Genomic DNA, 19363 nt, shown 5'->3' on the forward strand with positions numbered 1-19363 from the left:
CCGCGTACTCGGGTACGGGACTGTGAACCTGGAAATTCCGACTTATTCAAGAAGGCACTTAAACACATCACTGCGACGTTGGATCATATGACGTGCGACGCAGGCGTAGTCGGGAATTTAAAAACTAAAGGACTTTCTGGCCAGTTGTACTGTGACGTGATTTTGGTGACATCCGTGGACATGAGATTCATTTTGTCCTCCGTGGCGCTCGTCTTGTGTGTTGACGTGCTGCACAGTCTGCCGCACACGTATTTGCAGGTAACGTGACACAATGTTTTCATCATGCCTTACTTCCGGTGTTCCAGATCAACTGGCGTTTAGATCAACTGGCGTTGGTCGAACAGATGTGTGGCAGTCTTGCGTTTCAGGAGCTGCTACCGACAAACCAGCAAAAAAAAAAGCCAAATGTGTCATCTGTGACACTTGTGAGGTTGTCTCAAACACACTCCGTCAGTCTTGATGCTGTTGAACAACAAAATGTTTAAAAATGTGGCGAGTTTACCTGGTGATATCCTCGTGCGCCACGCGATCGCGAAAACAGCAAACAAGTAACACCACGCCGTTGTTGTTCACGGGACAGCAAGAGTAAACGATCGGGAGACTCTTGTCGTCGTTATCGTCCCCCTCGCACGGTTTATTTCTCCGAATTCAGCGTTTTTGCTTCACAACTACAGCGTGCAGTTTACTTTGTGCACTAACATGGAGTCGAGTCAACCAGCGCCACCTCTGGCCAAGTGCCACAGCCTACAGCCAGATCAACCTGTGACACACATCTGCACCACGTTTGAATTCGTGTCATGCACATTTGTACCTTTCAATTGTCTCTGTTTGTGCGTCATGCAAATAAACCTTTGGAAAGAATGAAATGATATCATATATTCCTTATTGGCCTACATTTGTACAAAATTCCAAATTATATACACAAAGTCATAGAAATCACCACTCCAATTGGTCATCATGATTTTGATATTCTCTTTTTCCATAACAATGAAATACACCTTGGACAAATATGACACATCAATATTTCATTAGTGTTGTCACATCACATCCTGTAAGCATCGTCTGCCTGTGTCTTTTCCCTGGAAATGAATATTTCCAGCCAATATAGGCAATTCATCAACATGGCTGGAGTTATATACAGTCTGTATAAGTGTGGTTAATCCAATGAAGATTTGTAAGGAGACGGCAGTTTCTGTGAATTCACAGCAGTTACACAGTGATTAGTAATAAACAGCCAGTGAGAGTGAGTGGATATGACTGTTCCCACCACTAACACATGACCATAGGCCACTACTAGATTAACTTGTGACACATCTGCACCTGCTGCTATGATCACATTGAGTAGAGGCTGAGTGGCTGCACTTACCCCTGGTACATCCAAATCTACCCACAAACATGTTGAAAGATGCAATGCCAGCAATGTGGATTGTCAACACTGAAAACAATCAGTAAGCAAAGACAACAGGGATCATTTGTTTCTGTTTATTTAGCACCCACAACATTTGTAGTCGCCTTCTGCACAGGGGAAGTCCACACACACCGTGTGGTACCACTTTCCACAGAAGGTGCAATCTGCAAGATTGAATGAGATTGTCAGAGTCATTGTCTGACTGTTTATTACTAATCACTGTGTAACTGCTGTACATTCACAGTAACTGCCATCTCCTTATAAATGTTTATTAGATTGACCACACTTATGCAGACTGTATATCACAACCAACTCTAACATGTTTGTTTGCAGAGGGCAGACACAGACAGACTACGCTAACGACATGTGATGTTACAACACTGGTGAAATATTAGTGTGTTCACGACATTTTTCGTATGGGCAAAAGTGTTGATATCAGGATGGTGATTCTTATGTGTATGTCATTTGGCATTTTGTACAAATGTAGGCTGATAATAAATACATGATATCATTTCATTCATTTCAAAGGTTTATTTGCATGACGCACAAACAGACACAATTGAAATGTACAAATGTGCATGACACGAATTCAAACGTGGTGCAGATGTGTGTCACAGGTTGATCTGGCTGTAGGCTGTGGCACTTGGCCAGAGGTGGCGCTGGTTGACTCGACTCCATGTTAGTGCACAAAGTAAACTGCTCGCTGTAGTTGTGAAGCAAAAACGCTGAATTCGGAGAAATAAACCGTGCAAGGGGAACGATAACGACGACAAGAGTCTCCCGATCGTTTACTCTTGCTGTCCTGTGAACAACAACGGCGTGGTGTTACTTGTTTGCTGTTTTCGCGATCGCGTCACGCATGAGGATATCACCAGGTAAACTCGCCACATTTTTAAACATTTTGTTGTTCAACAGCATCAAGACTGACGGAGTGTGTTTGAGACAACCTCACAAGTGTCACAGGTGACACATTTGGCGTTTTTTTGCTGGTTTGTCGGTAGCAGCTCCTGAAACGCAAGACTGCCACACATCTGTTCGACCAACGCCAGTTGATCTAAACGCCAGTTGATCTGGAACACCGGCCAGAGTCTCGTGATCCAGTTAGCCTAACTGGCTGCTCGGTCTGTGTTCATGTAAAGCGCGTTTTTAAACTACAGCCGGAAAATCAGGTGAACACCTGATGTTGTAAGTTTGCTCAGGCGCTGATTTTCATGGTTGGAGATGAATTGCTAAAGCTGTGCGGTCAAATATTAAAACGTCATTTCATGCTCCATCGTTTATTTCGTGCTGAGCGACCTGCACCGTTACAATAATTCATGGCAATATTTTTGCTTTAGATTGACTCTGTGATTGACTCTGTCATATAAAAACTCGGGAAGACCAACACCCAAATTATGAATGATCATAAGCTGACCTCCCAGCCCAGTGTTCATTCACTGCTGCTCGTTTCAGTCACTGTGCAAACGTCCTGTTTATAAGGTTGGAAACCTGCAGTCAGCTGAGACTGAAGACGTCAGCTGATGATGACGAAACGTCCAGATGAACACAATCAGCTGGTGTTGCTTATGTGATGTGTTTTTCTGTCTGTCTCTCTTATAATGAAACTACCATAAAAAATTAGAGACTTTATTTTTTGTAACTGAGCAATGTTGCAGAGTCAGCAATAATTACTTCCCCTGCTATGTTTTGGTTCTGCAGTTAAACATGAAATTCTCTGAGTGTTCACAGATTTGAAGAAGGGCGAAAGTCACACTACGATGGTTTTTAGCAGACCTGGTTTATTTTTCCACAGGAAATAGTGGGCAAACATGGATTTACTAATGCCAATAATTGGATTTGTGCCCACAGCAAATTTCCAAGGAAAGATATTCATGATTAAATAAAAACTCTTAATTTCTCAGTAGTTGGTTCTTAATTTTTGTTATTCTCACCAATGTAAGTGTCTGTTGTAGATATCTGTAATTCAATTACAACTACTGATATTTTATCATTAAATAGTTTAACTCCATTAAAACTAGGGATGGGAACCAAGAACCAGTTCCTTGGATTTCTTATTGATCCCACTTATTGGTTTTTGTGAAATCAGTTGATTTCTGTTTGTGTGTCAGAGGAGGAGAATAGCAGCAGTATACATCGTGCACATGCACATTACTTTTAAAGGATGAGGCGCAATGGTAAAGTGGAGGCTCCATCCCAGGACAGCTGGGTTATACTCTACAGACAACATGGGAACGTTGGGAACGCCAAGAGCCCAGAGTGATAAAGCTGAGTGTTTTGTTGACTTCGGCCCAGCAGAGCTTGAGCTTCAACAGGGATTTGTTTGTGGTGTGTGGACTGGAGCCTACAGGTTTATATGCTTCTCAGTTCCCAATTATAACTGTTGTAAGTTTTCATTTAATAATTCAAATATCTGAAAATTATTCAGATATTCGATCGTGGCTCAAGAGTTGGCAGTTCGTCTTGTGATTGGAAGGTTGCCGGTTCGAGCCCCGGCTCGGACAGTCTTGGTCGTTGTGTCCTTGGGCAAGACGCTTCACCTCCCGCCTGCTGGTGTTGGCCAGAGGGGCCGATGGTGCGATATGGCAGCCTCACTTCTGTCAGTGCGCCAGGGCAGCTGTGGCTACACCTGTAGCTGCCTCCACCAGTGTGTGAATGTGAGAGTGACTGAATAGTGGTGTTGTAAAGCGCTTTGAGGGTCTCGAAAAGTGCTATATAAATGCAATCCATTATTATTATTATTATTATTATTATTATTATTATTATTATTATTATTGTTATAGTTGTCACTGGTGAGAATACCCATTTTCTATCTAGATGGTTTCCATACTACAGATATCAGACATGGATTTGAAATGACCATTAAATGCCTGATTGAGGAAAAAAGTTACCAGTTTGTGCACAAACCAGTAACAATAATTCACAATGTAAAATGACACTCCTGTTTAAAGTCTTGATCTTTATGCATTTCATTCCTTTTTCTAGTCACGACAGCATCATGACGCAGATCCACGGTTCACAGAGAAGTTTTTCACTCAGACTCTGGATCACTTCAACTTCAACAGTATGGGAAATGGGACATTTAATCAGCGCTACCTGATCACAGGTGAATGTAGTTCCCTGTTAATAATATAAGACATTCAGCAGCAAGTGATCCGTAATATCGGTCTCTCCTGTCCTCTTAGATCAGTACTGGGAAAAAGGCTTTGGACCCATCTTCTTCTACACTGGCAATGAAGGAGACATCTGGGAATTTGCCCTGAATTCTGGATTCATCACAGAGCTGGCTGCACAGCAGAGGGCGCTGGTCATATTTGCTGAGCATGTAAGAAGATTCTTTTACAACTCAGACAGTGTTTGTGACCAGTCTATTAGTGGCTCAAGACTATTTGCACCTCGTGTAACAAAAAGGCAAGTAGAGTAAAGCTGAAGCTAGAGTAAAGCATGAGGATGTAGGAGGACGTCCTCATGCTGGACCTGTGAGCTGCAGCAGCTGGACCGTGGCTGCCCGTCTTCTGATTGTTGCTTAAAGCTTGAACTTCTTGTTTGCTTGTTTCTGTCTAACAGAGGTACTACGGCAAATCGCTACCATTTGAGAAAGACTCCTTCAACATACCTCAGATCAGCCTGCTGACGGTGGAGCAAGCCCTGGCTGACTACGCCATCATGATCACTGAGCTGAAACAGCAGCTGGGAGCCACAGACTGTCCAGTCATCGTGTTCGGTGGCAGGTACGATGCCCCTAACTCACACCGACATCATTGTTCTCTGCTTGTGTGACTTGCCTTTAGCTGTGCTTTACACTGTAGGTATTTATTTCTTTACTTTAATATTTGGGCATATCAACAAAGCCTGTTAAAGCCGGTTTAAATGAATGTTTATGTCCTGCCCCTAGACATAACAACGTTTGATTCCAATTTCTAATAACTTGCTTTAATTAGATTTTTACTCATTCTTGAAATAATTTTTTAAATTGGATATTAAGTAGAGATGGACAGGAAATGTGGTTAAGACATGCAGCAAAGGTCAAGGGTCAGGCTTGAACCCAGCTGCTCACGCACTGAACTAAAGCAGCAGCCTGCAATGAAACAAGCTTCTCTGTTCTGACAGTGTAAGGTTACTAAAAGACATTTCCAGGATAAATAGTGTTTGGGAATCAGACACCAGATCTAACAGGAGCCGCAGAGTGCAAGCTTCAGTAACCTCTGTGTGTTCCTGAAGTGTAAAATGATAAACGAATAATAAGTTGACAAGTTTAAACACACAGGTATTTACAATTCTGGCATGTGTGAGTCTTCTTTATGATATATGCTGATCTGTTGTTTATTGTATCTGCTCCTGCAGTTATGGTGGGATGTTGTCAGTTTATATGAGACTCAAATATCCAAACATAGTGGCTGGAGCTCTGGCCGCCAGCGCCCCCATCCTGTCCACTGCTGGCCTGGGAGACTCCAGGCAGTTTTTCCGAGATGTTGCGAGTGTAAGTTGCTTCCTTTCCTTCTCTCCCAGCTCGTGACGCTGTATGATTGAGAGGCAAACATGGAAAGACTTTTCTGTATCCACCCACTTTAAAGTGATCTTTAACTAAGCTGCAAGTATGGACAAACCAACCAAACAGAGCTTTTAAACAGGCCCAGTGTTGTTGTTGAAAAAGGAAGTGAGCCCATGTATTTACTTCATGTATAAGCTTCACACGAGGATTATCCTGCCCACTGCACTTCCTCAGCTGAGGACGTTTGCTGACATGCAGTGTTTTCGTGTTGTTGTTGCTGTTTTAATGCGTTATGGTCTTACTGGGTTGGACAGAATGAGCCAGGATTAAAGAAGAAGAGATTGCAGAGTCAGAATCACTGCACTTCTGCTCTGATACTTGATTATTGGGTTTAATCAAAAGGAACCTGTGTTGCTTCCATTATTTACTTATATGAACAATGCGCTGACTGAAACTCATCCCAGGCTCTATAGTAACCATTGCATTTTCCTCGGATGTTGGAGCTGGCATCGAGTTCATTGTGTTTCAGTAATAAAGCTGACAAAGAAAGGAGAAGCACAGTTTGTGTTGTATTGTGAAGACTGAGTAATATGCCACCTGGTGGTACTTGCTGAGTGACCTCGGGGCTAAAGAACCCCTGATTTACAGGCAAGCCTCCACGTACATTTGCAGATCACTGTGGATCTGTCATGTCTGAAGTGTGCAGACTGCAATACACACAGTAGTTCTGCTAAAACTCTTGGACCTCCTAACCTTCGGTAGTTATTCACAAGGAAACGTCTTGATTGTAGACTGACAAGAAAGTTTTAGTCTCTGAGGAGGACAAATGTAACCTTGATGGTTTCCAATGTTATCAGCATGACAAGCAGATCCCACCTGAGGTGTTTTCTATGCGCCACAGTGGAGGGGGCGCCATAATGGTCTGGGGTGCTTTTCATTCAGTGGAACAAGGAGGTGCAGGGGCGTCAAACGCTGGCTGAGTCCAGATGTTGCAGAGAGCATCCCTCATGACCGAGGGCCCTCATCTGTGTGGTAACGACTTGGTTTTTCAACAGGATGATGCTACAGCACACAATGCCCGTAGGACAAAGGACTTCTCCCAGGAGGATAACATCCCTCTGTTGGACCATCCTGCGTGTTCCCCTGATCTAAATCCAACTGAGATCCTTTGTGGATGGATGGCAAAGTTTACAAAAACAGTTCCAGGCAGTAGATGCCCTTCATGCAACCGTCTTCACCACTTGGAGAAATTTTCCCACTCACCTCATGGAAACGCTCGCATCAAGCATTGAAGTGATCAATAATAACGGTGCACTCATTACTGGGTTCATGTTTGATTTCTGTGTTTGGGGTTTACGTGGTTTGTGGAGGTGCGGCCCTTTGATCAGGACTGTACATAATGATTATGTGCTCTCATGACCATCAGCTAGGGGATGCATGTTAATAATGGAAACCATGTCCTGCAGGAACTTTCAACCCTGTGTCAGTTTTCTTTGGCTCCTCAGCGTTGCCATGCTACTGAAATGAAAGTGTTTTCCTACCATAGCGTTGCAGTAACCGTCAAACTGATCTTTCTTTGGCTCCAGGACTTTGAGAGTGTTTCCTCTGACTGCACAGATGCTGTGAGAGGAGCTTTTCATCAGCTGAAAGAACTGGCTGAATCGCAGGGTAATGAAAAGATGGCTTTAATTTGAACTGCTATTTAAATATTCAGTGACGCAGTGTTGCTATCCGGTTGTTCAGTCTGACGTCACTAGCCGTGTCTGGGCCTAAACTCCGCTGCAGGTCCATATATCAAACGATCACTGTGGCATTACTGAGAGTTGAAAAACTGTCTAAAGTCTTTCATCTTTAATAAAATGATCAGCGTTCTGCTCTACCAGGTGTAACAATTGAGTTTAACATCCAGGCATCCATGAAAACGGAATTTATGACATTTAACGGAGTTAGAAGTTAGCAGGAAGTTAGCTCGCTAGCTTCTATCTAAATACAATATAGCATGTCCTGACTGCGGGGTTTTGGAAACAAATTAAAACGTACAGCTCTGTTATCACTTCCAACATAAATGAAGACAGAAAACTAAACAGCAGTGACGCTTGTAGGGTTACTGAAGTTGGGCTAGCTGGTATATAATGATGTGCTACGTGACCGCTAGCGACACAGCTATGTTAGCATAATATAAACAAGCTAACTTTTTTTCCACTCGATAAAAGTTAACGTGAGTGTTCTCGGTGGTCAGAAACAAATGTAATCGCATGGCAGGATGCTGTAAAAGGACCAAACTTCAGCCAGGAGAACAACTGAGATAATCCATCCACAATACGAGGTTAGTCATTCATATACTGCTGCATGGGCTGGGCTGTAGTTGCATCCTAAGGTTTTAAAAACTGAGCTTAAATAAATGATTAGCGGTAATAAAAGCCGAGGGAGGTCAACAGGGATCACTGACTGTTTTAGGAGCTTTTTGAGATCAAATAGAAGAAAATACATAACATTAAACATGTTAACAACACAAAAGCCATATTAAACGCAGACTACTTTAGACCCGGAAGTAGGATTCGTCGCGTCATCACTGAACAACCGGATAGCAGCACATCGCACAAAAGGTTTATTTTCTCTTTGTCGAGGACTTCTGATAAAGAATATGTGGTGCTACTTGTAGTTGGAAAGTCCTGTAATAAAAAGTAAAGTAACTGATAATGAAAAACTCTCTGTTGTTGTCGCCAGAGTATCGTCACATTCAATCAGCGTTTGCCCTGTGCAAGCCTCTATCATCTGCCCAGGACATCCACCAGCTGAATGGTTTTCTAAGGAATGCCTTCACCCTGATGGCCATGCTGGACTACCCTTACAGTACTCACTTCATGGGGAACATGCCTGCCAATCCTGTCAAGGTACACAGGCTGAAGAAGGACGTGTGGCGTCTTTTCCAGACTATAATTTGACAGAATGCTATAAATAACACTGTGTTACAGAGAAATCCGAGACCATAATAAGTCTTTCACTAGCAAGGATACGGTTACTGGTCAGGGCTACCGGTTGGAGAAGACCTCTCTGAGGGCCGATGACAGATTTCATTAAAGTATAAACACATTTACAAAGGATGCCACACCAACAGAAGCCATAGTGTTATAATAAGATGCAATGAGGCCGTCTGCTTCATGTCATTAGATTTTGTGTTATTTAAATGATAAGCCGTGCTTGAGGCTGGTCGAGCCTTGGATACCCTCCCCAACACATTTCATTGATATCAGGGAGCATGATAATGGAAGAGCTCACTCCTAGAAATGTTTTATTATAGAGTAAAGGTGATCATTGTGAACAACTTAACACCAGCATGAAGCCCCCCAGACAAAGGTGACACAGCTTTGTCTTCCAGGTAGCCTGTGAAACCATGCTGGGAGGATCGGACCTGCTGGGTAACCTCAGAGACACTGCAGGTGAGACTTTCAGTGATGATCAAAACTTTGTTTAAACAGCACAGCTAGGACAGAGCATAGGGACAACAAGGAAGTAGCACTTCTCACTCCCGACATTCATTTCCATGTGTCTCTATGGGATTCCCCTCCCTGCGTATTTCTGCCCATCCTGATTGGCTGGTGATTGTAATGACCGCGTCACGCACAACCAACCCTTAAATAACTTGCACTATTATGTAACCATTGTTCAAACACCTCTTCTCACTGCAGCCTGCTTTAGACTGGCTCGCTTAACTGTACCTAAGCTTCAGGTTTGCTGATGATGTGGTGGAGAGGCCTGAGTCTAGGGGGCAGGCTAGAAGCATCGTGGTCCAGGATCTGGAGGTGTCTGAGAAGTTCACGAGTGAACTGCTGTCCATCATGGACCACCCGTTACACCCACTCCATGTGACACTTTTTGTTTTCAGTAAATAATTCAGACCGTTCTCTATAAACTGTACCAAACCTTGCTGCTGGTTTTCACTAATGACGTTTGCACCACTGTATGATTAGTTCTTCAAATTCCTTGTGTTAATATTTTATTTGATCACTGTTGTATATAAACCTTTATGTCACTTAATGAGGCCTTCGGTGTGGACCTTTGGTACTTTTAACAATGTTGGGCTTTTGCGTTTTCTCTCTCTCGCTCCGAAGGTTAATAACACGTCTGTATGTCTCTTTCATCTTTCAGCGATCGTATACAACGCCACCGGGATTCTGCCCTGTTTTGACCTGTACAGCCTGTATTTGGAGTGTGCTGATCCCACTGGGTGTGGGCTGGGCTTCGACAGCCTGGCCTGGGACTACCAGGTACTCCAACACCCACTGGTGAATTAGTAATACCACATGTGTGACATTACTGATCCACTGTGGCAGAATGGGTATTTTCAGGGATGCCACAGTCGTAGTATGTTTCGCCGACCTCGTCTCCTCCTGTTGCTTCCAGAGCACTAAAGTGAAAGTTATCCCAGTCACCAGTCTCCTCTGATTAAACATGTGCATTTTTTGCCTTTCCCCATTCATAAAATGATTCAGATTTATCTTTGTGCTTTGGTGAGTCCAGTTTTAGTGACTCTGCACAGAGATGTTTGGATCTGGCTCCAGATGTGAATCCAGGGGTGGAACAGTAGATTAGTAGACATGGGTTTGAATCATGTAAACATGGATCTTAAAAGACACAATTTGTGGAATTGTTGATACCGATAACAGAGCAGAAGAAGCCCCGAGGCAGTACTACAGTGCTTTGGAAAGTTAGATTTAGATCATTTTAACTGTGAGTAACTGGATATTATCCTTTCTGATGTTGATGAACCTGCGTCTGTGTCGTTGCAGGCATGCACGGAGATCGAGCTATGTTACGAGAGCAACAATGTGACGGACATGTTTCCTCCGATGCCTTTCACTGAGGAAGACCGCAGGCTGTACTGCTCCAAACGCTGGGGTGTGGTTCCACGACCGGGTTGGCTCAACATCCAGTTTTGGGGTGACGGTGAGAGCTGAAGACCAACAGACTGATGAGACTGACATTTAGAAGTTATATTGCACGTGGCTCAATAAAGGAAATGGTTTGTTGATTAGAGCCACAAACTACATAGTAAATGGACTGTGTCTTATATCGCGCTTTTCTACATGCCTGCCTGCAGCACAGACATTTCACCAGTTCTGCTGGGCTGGCTTGTAGTTCAGGAGGTCAAGCAGGTCGTCCCCTAATTAGAGAACTGGTGGTTTGATCCCAGGCTGCATGCCAAAGTATGAATGTACGTTAACATTAGATAGAAGTGCTCGTGTGAATGAGCCATGTTGTATAAAGTGAAACAAGAAGTACGACGAAAAACTTCTTGTTGCCATAAAGTTTGAATACATTTGTCTCTCGGTTAGTGTTTCTAATGAAGTCTCGTGTGTGCAGCTCTCTCCACAGCCAGCAACATTATTTTCTCCAATGGAGACCTGGACCCATGGGCCAACGGAGGGGTAAGTGTGTCAACCAATTAGCTATAATTCAGTAAAGCTTCTGTTTCATGTGTGTTACTTAGCTCTTTGTGCTTTAGGTGCGCACATCCCTGAGTGACTCACTGATAGCACTCAACATATCTGGAGGAGCCCATCATCTGGACCTGAGGTACAGCAAGAGCATTTTTCACTTTTTATAGAAACTCCTCAAACCTCCCAAAAATGTGCAATTGCTTCATATGGTTTTCTGCAGGGGTTCTAATGAGGCTGATCCAGTGTCAGTGATTAGTGCCAGGAAGACAGAAGCAGACCTGATTGCACATTGGGTGAAGATGGAGAGGACCAGATTACAAAAGTTTGTTTGAGCACGTTCACACAAGAATATTCGAACTGCAGTTACAGAAGAATCAGACTGCAGCTTTTTGAGACTGTTCAATGTTAAATAAATTTATTTTTAAAAATATTGAAATAAATAAAGTGAAATGTAAAAATGAAACACCAGTTTGTAAATGTATTCATTGTAATTTCATTTTAAATTTGTACTTTTTTCAATGCATATGTTAGTAAATCAGGATCATTCCAAACCAGCAGTGTTTTGGAATCTGCACACATCTGCACACATCTGCATACATCTGCATACTGCCCCGCCCCCATTTCTCTGAACGGCGAACACATTTACCTCCAGGTGAAGAAGCAAAAGCAGTGAACTGGTGACGATACGGTAAGACAGAAGCTGCACCTCTAAGGCAAGAAACAAGAAGGCTGACTGTGAAAGTTAAAGATAATTTTGTCTGAGGTCCAAAGAGGAAGCTGGAAGACTTGAAGCTTTTCAAAGTGTTTACATGGGAGTAAAGTTCAGTTAAAAATAAATGTTTGAAAAACATTCAGGCTAAAATAACAAGAGTGCTGAGTGTGACTGTATCTGAGACACTCATTGAAATAAACAATTGATATGACAAAGACCAGCAGACTGCAAGAGAAATAGAAATTCATAAGAAATTCACTGAGTTTTCTAGTCTGAGCACTCATAGTTGAACTAAATAGAATAGAATAGATCCTTTATTGTCACTGTTACAAGAACAGTGAAACAGTTTGTCATCTCTCCGTTGGCAGCATGTAGATTTACATTCAGATTCATACATAGCAACATATCTACACAAAAAAGATTTGTTATAAGTTATATACACGTGCGTGTGTGTGTACACACACACACACACAAACAAACACTGGTTGCTACTGTACAGTCATATAAATAAAGGTAGGAATGTTGGTTGTATTAAACTGTAACAAATACTGTTTATAAATAAATACAGTGCAAGTGTCCATGAGTGTTAACAGCACAGTTAATCTTCAGTCAGGGTGGAGGTGGGGCATGTTTGACAGGCTGTGGGTCGAAGCTTCTATTGAGTCTGTTTGTCTTGACCTGATTCCCATGATGCATTGAGTTTTTCCTTTCCAGTCACCTTTCTCACTCACTATGTGTTAACAGACCTCTCTGCATTGAATCATATCTGTTATTAACCTCTGTCTCTCTTCCACAGCATGTCTTTATCCTGTCATCCTTCTCTCACCCCAACCAATCACAGCAGATGGCCGCCCCTCCCTGAGCCTGGTTCTGCTGGAGGTTTCTTCCTGTTAAAAGGGAGTTTTTCCTTCCCACTGTCGCCAAAGTGCTTGCTCATAGGGGGTCATATGATTGTTGGGTTTCTCTCTGTATCTATTATTGTACGATCTACTGTACAATATAAAGCGCCCTGAGGGGACTGTTGTTGTGATTTGGCGCTATATAAATAAAATTGAATTGATTGATCTGTAGCGTTTACCAGCGGGAAGGGGGGAAAAGTGAGTGTCCAGGGTTTGAGGGAACCTCGATGATGATACAGGATTTCTGCTGAAGTCTGCCAGTATAAATGTCTCTGAGGGGGGTCAGTGATGTGCCAATTGTCTACACTTCTGACGTGTTAAGTCCACCCAAAAACCACCTATCATAACCTTAAAAACATATTCGGTCTTCATAACTAACAAAAATATTAAATGATTTGCAAATAGTAAAACTTACATCTGCAGAGAGCTATGGCGGTATCTTTTGGAAGCTGTTTACATAGTTAATAATGTAGACGTAACCATGGAGACAGAGTCACGTTAGCTAGCAGCGAATGTTTACTGCAGTGAATGAGGTGATTGTGCACACATCCTCCACACGTTGCACAGGTTAAAGACATTAGTTGAATATTGTTCTAAAATATAGGTTTACTTTCTGTTGCCCATCACCTCAGGGTGAATATTACAGTTTCAGCCTAAAAATGTTTCACTGTCTAAATATTAAGACATTTGAATATTCTTACAAACGTTCATGTCTCAGAAGCACAGCTATTCATGTTTGCTATTACAGTTTTATTTGTTAAGAGAATTGTGAACTTTACATTATATATCTAATCAAATTAAGTAAAACGTTATTTGTATAGCACCTTTCAAGATAAACATCACAAAGTGCTTCACAGAAGCTAAAACATTAACACAAAAAGTCAGTTTAAAAAGATGAGTTTTTAGCTGTTTGTTTTTTTTAAAGCGACCACAGCCTTGTATGATACACAACCAGCAAGCCCTGATCACGTGACCTCAGGGACCTGTTGGGGATGATAAAAGATCTCTGATGTATGTTGGTGCTTGCAGAGCTCTAAATGTCAAAGGTCATAATCTGAAAGTGGAGCCAGTGCAGCTGGATCAGCAGGGGTGTACTTGGAAGTACTTAGAAATAATATCAAACCTATAAAAGCTGTTTAGGGTCATCATTTTTACAATTTGTAATTGTAAAAAAAATCAAACAAGTGAACTTTTCTGTTTGTGATGCACATCAACAGCAGACCTCTTAGACTGTAACCTCTAATTAGGCAAAACCAAAAACTGAGTTGTTACGACAAATGTCTTATAAGAACAAGAAAAAATACTTCAGTACACGGCCTAAATATTTCTTCCCCGACTTCTTCTGAATTCCATCAGTTTTGTCTGTTGGTTGGACTGTTTGGTTGGTTGGTTGGTTGGTTGGAAGACAATGAGCAACAAAAAAAGATGATTTAGTAATTTTATTTCCAACCTGCTGCTTGAACGTGTTGTGTAATGAGGCCGAACACCCATAGTTACCCCTCTCCTGTGTCAGGAGAAGGACTGTACTGTACAGCATATGATTGTTATGTGATGAATGCTTATGTAATATGATAACAGGCATCTGGTCTTACATCATCAAAATATAAATAGCAGATGGTGAATATACTAAATAGCTGGATGACCATGAAAAATATGTTCATTACTGCAAATGGCCATGAGAGTCACTAGAATAACATTCAACTGGACACGTGAGGAACATTTAATAATGTATTTTAACTAGCAGAACAAATGAAGATACTGTTAATCACTTACATAAGATGTACTCAGCTACTTCCACAGTTTGATCATTGGATCTTCTCATCCTGGGGACAATAATGCACATGGATGCAGATTTGTTGTTAACTTTAGGAAAGGTTTATTTATTTATTTAGCTCCAGCCCCACTGTGACCCTGAACTGGACAAGCAGTTAAGAAAATGTGTGAATAAATGATCATACATCAACTAACTGAAAATGAGACTTTAACAGTTTCTTCTATGTAAGATTGTCTTCTACTGATATATCTGCAAACTTGACAGGACTGCTGTTTTTCAGACTACATGTTGTTGTACATACATCACTGTATGTTGGGTTAACACAGTTCATTACTCCTTATGTCTGTTTTTTCATTTTTCTAACTGGTCATTACTTACATTTTGATTCGATCATTTCAGTTTGTAAATGATCACCCAACTGAAATACAATGTATCCAGTTCAGGGTCGCAGCGGGTGACTACCCCAGCTGTATAGTCCTGTATAGTCTGTTAACACTATTGGAAGTAAAAATAACTCGAACTCCAATTTTGAAAACAAACTTTTTTAAAAAATAAAGCTCAGACTTTATTATGAGTCTGTGTGAAGGTCCTGCTGTGGTCTGGGAGAGTCCTGCAACTCTGTCTGCAGAATACAGTATATAATGACCAATGCTGGGCAAGTTACTTAGTAACGAGTATAATTTATAATTAGTAAAAGTAATTATAGTTATTAGTTACTTCTTCAAAAAAGTTACTGAGTTAGAAACTGAGGACAAGTTTTGCAAACAACAAAGTTATATGTAGTTATTTATCTAAAAATGCAGCCAAGGTGCGTTTTTTTTATAACCATTTCAAACTATTTACAGAACAATCAGCTGTTCTGCATCAGATAAGAGTCACACAAATTATTTGTAACACTCCAAAAAATAATTTATGTCCACTGTAAGATAAAGGAGAACATCACAGGCCTGATACCTGCAGGACTGAGAGCAGCAGGTGTGTCACTGCTCCTGTTTTCCACCTGGAGACAGCGTTTACACTGTAATCTGCCTTTGGTGGCTTTTTGGCAGCAACTGCGGCCGCAGCACCAATCCAAAAATGATTTAGATAAGTCTTATAATAACACATTAAAACATAGTATGCCTAATTTGAACTTTATTTTAGTATAGTAATGAAGTGTTTAGAAAATGTCCTCTGTAGTGGACATTTGTAGTCCTTTCCTCCATTTTGTTCTGTTTTTTCAAATGACCAGAAAGGGAGTTTTCTTCAGAAGCAAAAATAATTTTATTGCATATTGTTGAGGGAAACTCAGATCTTGAGTTGTCTGATGAAGAAGATCAGCGTGCATGTTTTAGCCGGAAGCAGAGGAAGATGATTCAGGGAGCTCTGAGGATGAAATTCAGGCAGGGCATGCAGATACTGAGGAGTCAGATCAAGCTGAACAGTCCAGTTGGCGTCCACTGTGGAGCAGGAATTCAAAGTACACCATGAGTTTAAAACAATACCTCCTGAACTTGTTGTCATTAAGTGGTTGGACACCAAGCCAGTTGTCATGGCGTCCTGTGCTATGGCATTGAACCTCAGGACACATGTTTGTCCAGGTGCCAAGGCCACTGGCAACTGCTGAGTACAATACCAACATGGGTGATGTGGACCTTGTTGACCTAATGTTGAGTTTCTACAGGATGGCCCTCGCACTCGGAAATGGACAGTATGTGCAGTTCTCCACTTTTATGGTCTGGCAATCACCAACACGTGGCTTCAGTATAGCAGTGACTTGCAGTTTCGGGGGAAGAAACCATTGAAGTTCCTTGACTTCAAGCTGCTCCCTGGTGAAGAGTTGATTACTCAGGCTCAAGCAGGAAGTGCAAGTGACAGTGAAGATGAGTATACTCCCCCACATCAAAAGTGGAAACAACAGCTAAACGAAGCTCTGATATACTATGGTGCCATCCACCTTCCAGAGAAGGTGGATGAAACACATCTATCAAGATGTTGCAGATCCAACTCCAGAAGCAAAACATGATGTGCACAAAGTGCAAGGTATTCCTCTGGTTTCCAAGAAGGGGGATTGCTTTTTGAAGTATCACTCCAAACAAAAGAACTAATCAAAAGTGATTCTGGTCTGTGGATGTTAAACTTGTTCTTAGGTTTACCTCTTTTTTGGGGGGAAGCAACTGTTTGCCATTGAAGTTCAGTTTTACATGTTTGGCCTTCCAACGTCCTCTGCAGTGGGCATGTGATATCTACAAAATAAAACCTTTTTTTTCATAATTTTTTTAGTCTTCTGATTACAAACACTGGGGGTTCAAACAAATGGCTTCCTTGGATGAGGGCGCCGAAACACCCAATGAATCCACGGTCCATGACTGATGATGTGTCTTTAAACTTTAAATAAGATATTATTTTATATATTGGAAAAAATTGAACAGGATAGAATTTATGTGTATATTTTGATTCAAAATTAAGATTTTAATCCCTAAAACTAACCAAGGAGTTTAAAATACAAGCGGCACCTAACTGGAAGATTTGCCTTCTAAACCTAACACTAGAATTTTTACTGGGGCAAACCAGAACTCTGAAATATCAGTACTTTAATGAATCATTAATGAATCAATGAATCAGAAGCCCAACTTTTTGTGTGATGGTTAGCATCTTCCTCTGCCTTTTGGGTGCTACCGCAAGAACCTTTGACGGCGCAAAATGTTTTGTCAATATTATTGTGTTTGTTGGGGAGAAAGCTTACAAACACACAGCTAGTGATCGATGTTGCGATTCTGTACTGTACAGTAGGGAGGGCACGGAGGAGGTCGACAATGGCCTACAGCCGATCGGGACGCTGTAGGCCATTGTAGGCCTGTTCATTTTCATTTGTTGCCTCAAGGCAACGTGTGTGTGTGTACGTGTATTACTTATTGTTGTGGGGACACAAATCTGTTTACACACTCACATTGTAAGAACCAAGAAATGGTACCCCCGGCTGGTCCACTTCCTGGACATGATCATGGTTACCACCTGGCTGCTCAACAGAAGAGACTGTGAAGGCACTGGCATGGAGCAGAAAGACCAAATGAGGCTCTATACCTTCAAATCATACGTTGCAGATGGCCTCTGCATGTGTGGGAAGAGCCTGGAGAAGAAGAGAGGTCGTCCCAGCCAGTCCATTGCTAGCACATATGAGGAGAAGAGGAAGAAAAGACGCACAGCTCCCATTCCAGTCCAAGATGTCCGCCTGGATCAAACAGCCCACTGGCTGATCATGACTGGGTACAAGGGACGATGCAGGGTGTTAGGGTGCAATGGTCCACCAAAAGCAATGTGCCGCAAATGCAATGTGCACCTCTGCTTCACCCACGACCGCAACTTCTTCCTGAGGGTCCACGCTGAATGAACAAGACATCCCTCAGAGATCCCTGATCCAACGTTGGATGTATTTTTATTGTTCTGTGAAATGTTTACAATGTTTATTTGTTGTTTGTTTATTCGTTCATCCTTGTTGTACTATTATAATTATGTATTATAGAATAACTTGGTGTTTGACTACCCTTGTCGCACAGTGTTGCCTTGAAGCAACAAACCAATATCTGTTTGGGGGGGGGGGCAATTTTGTGATTGTTATATTATTAGGGACCCTAAATCTGCCCCAAAATAGGGTGAAATATTTTTTCCACAAAAATTAAAAAGTCATGCAGTAGAGGGTAAAGGGCCATGCCTGTAACACCCGTGTATTAGGGCTGGGCCATATATCGTTCACGGTAATACCGCTATAATATTAGGCAGCAATAAGAAAATGAAATATGGCGATAGAATATGAGTAAAACGTGCATGCGCAGTGCCTTTGTTTTCATACGCACACGTCGGAAAAAGCATGGCGGCGAAAGCGGCTCGTTGAATGAAACGATGAAGCAGAACTGGTTTGTAAAAATGCTGCAGCTTCAGTGGTGTGGAACTGGTTTAGCTTTCGTCCGTCAGATACACAACAAAGCACTATTTTTGGTAGAGCATGCTAGCGGGACGTCGTTATTACCGTGTTTTTTGGAAAATGAGGCACACTTAAAATCCTTTGATTTTCTGAAAAATCGACAGTGCCCCTTATTATCCCGTGTGCCTTCTGTATGAATCCTGGTTGTGTTTACTGACCTTGAAACGATTTTATGTGCACGGCGCTCGAAAATCTGTCAAATGTTTCAGTACGACTTTGCAAAGCTACGAAGCCGCACCGCTTGATGGATTGTCGGAGCGTTATGGCTATTGTAGGCGGAGTGATACGTACTGTGCTTCAACATAATATTACCGTATTGTGTGTGTATAAGCTCTTTTTAAGTTTTGTGGATATTCTACATGGTTATGCTGAGGATATGTCGGCCAGTTTCCACTGGAAATGCCTTTTGGTTAAACTGTCAGCGAGGAATTTGCATTTTGCACTGTTAAATATTTATATAACTTCAATGCAGATAAAAAACAGCTGCTTGTTTAAGTGAAAATACATTGATGGGATTTTTTTTTTTTTTTTTGCACTAATAAAGTTGTGGAGTTGTAAAGTATTTTTTCTCATTTCAATTATATCATCAGTTATATCGTTATCACAAATTTTCAAATGTATATCGTGATAAATATTTTTGGCCATACTGCCCTGCCCTACCGTGTACGTTAAAACCTGT

At 41.7% G+C, this 19363-nt stretch overlaps 1 protein-coding gene across 1 annotated transcript; it reads left to right on the forward strand.

Annotated features, from left to right (window-relative positions):
* Window positions 1-83: 83 nt before the first annotated feature.
* Window positions 84-11806, forward strand: dpp7 (dipeptidyl-peptidase 7). Its single transcript, XM_085474342.1, has 13 exons — window positions 84-258; window positions 4391-4511; window positions 4591-4730; window positions 4973-5136; window positions 5750-5885; window positions 7484-7565; window positions 8625-8791; window positions 9277-9337; window positions 10047-10165; window positions 10688-10844; window positions 11262-11326; window positions 11404-11474; window positions 11559-11806. Exons 1-13 carry the CDS (start codon window positions 88-90, stop codon window positions 11668-11670), a joined length of 1566 nt encoding a protein of 521 aa, XP_085330468.1. The 5' UTR covers window positions 84-87; the 3' UTR covers window positions 11671-11806.
* Window positions 11807-19363: the final 7557 nt, after the last annotated feature.

This window comes from Copadichromis virginalis, linkage group LG12 (assembly GCF_057382275.1).
Source record: "Copadichromis virginalis isolate Kocher_CV1m ecotype Utaka linkage group LG12, C_Virginalis_male_GT1.1, whole genome shotgun sequence".
NCBI lineage: Eukaryota > Metazoa > Chordata > Actinopteri > Cichliformes > Cichlidae > Copadichromis > Copadichromis virginalis.

Bases quoted from the DNA above. Each gene is read 5' to 3' on its own strand.
- dpp7 (XM_085474342.1), top strand. From the start codon at position 88: ATGACGTGCGACGCAGGCGTAGTCGGGAATTTAAAAACTAAAGGACTT. The intron at 5,137-5,749 runs GTACGATGCCCC...CTGCTCCTGCAG, and splicing joins GTCATCGTGTTCGGTGGCAG to TTATGGTGGGATGTTGTCAG. The intron at 11,327-11,403 runs GTAAGTGTGTCA...TTTGTGCTTTAG, and splicing joins ACCCATGGGCCAACGGAGGG to GTGCGCACATCCCTGAGTGA.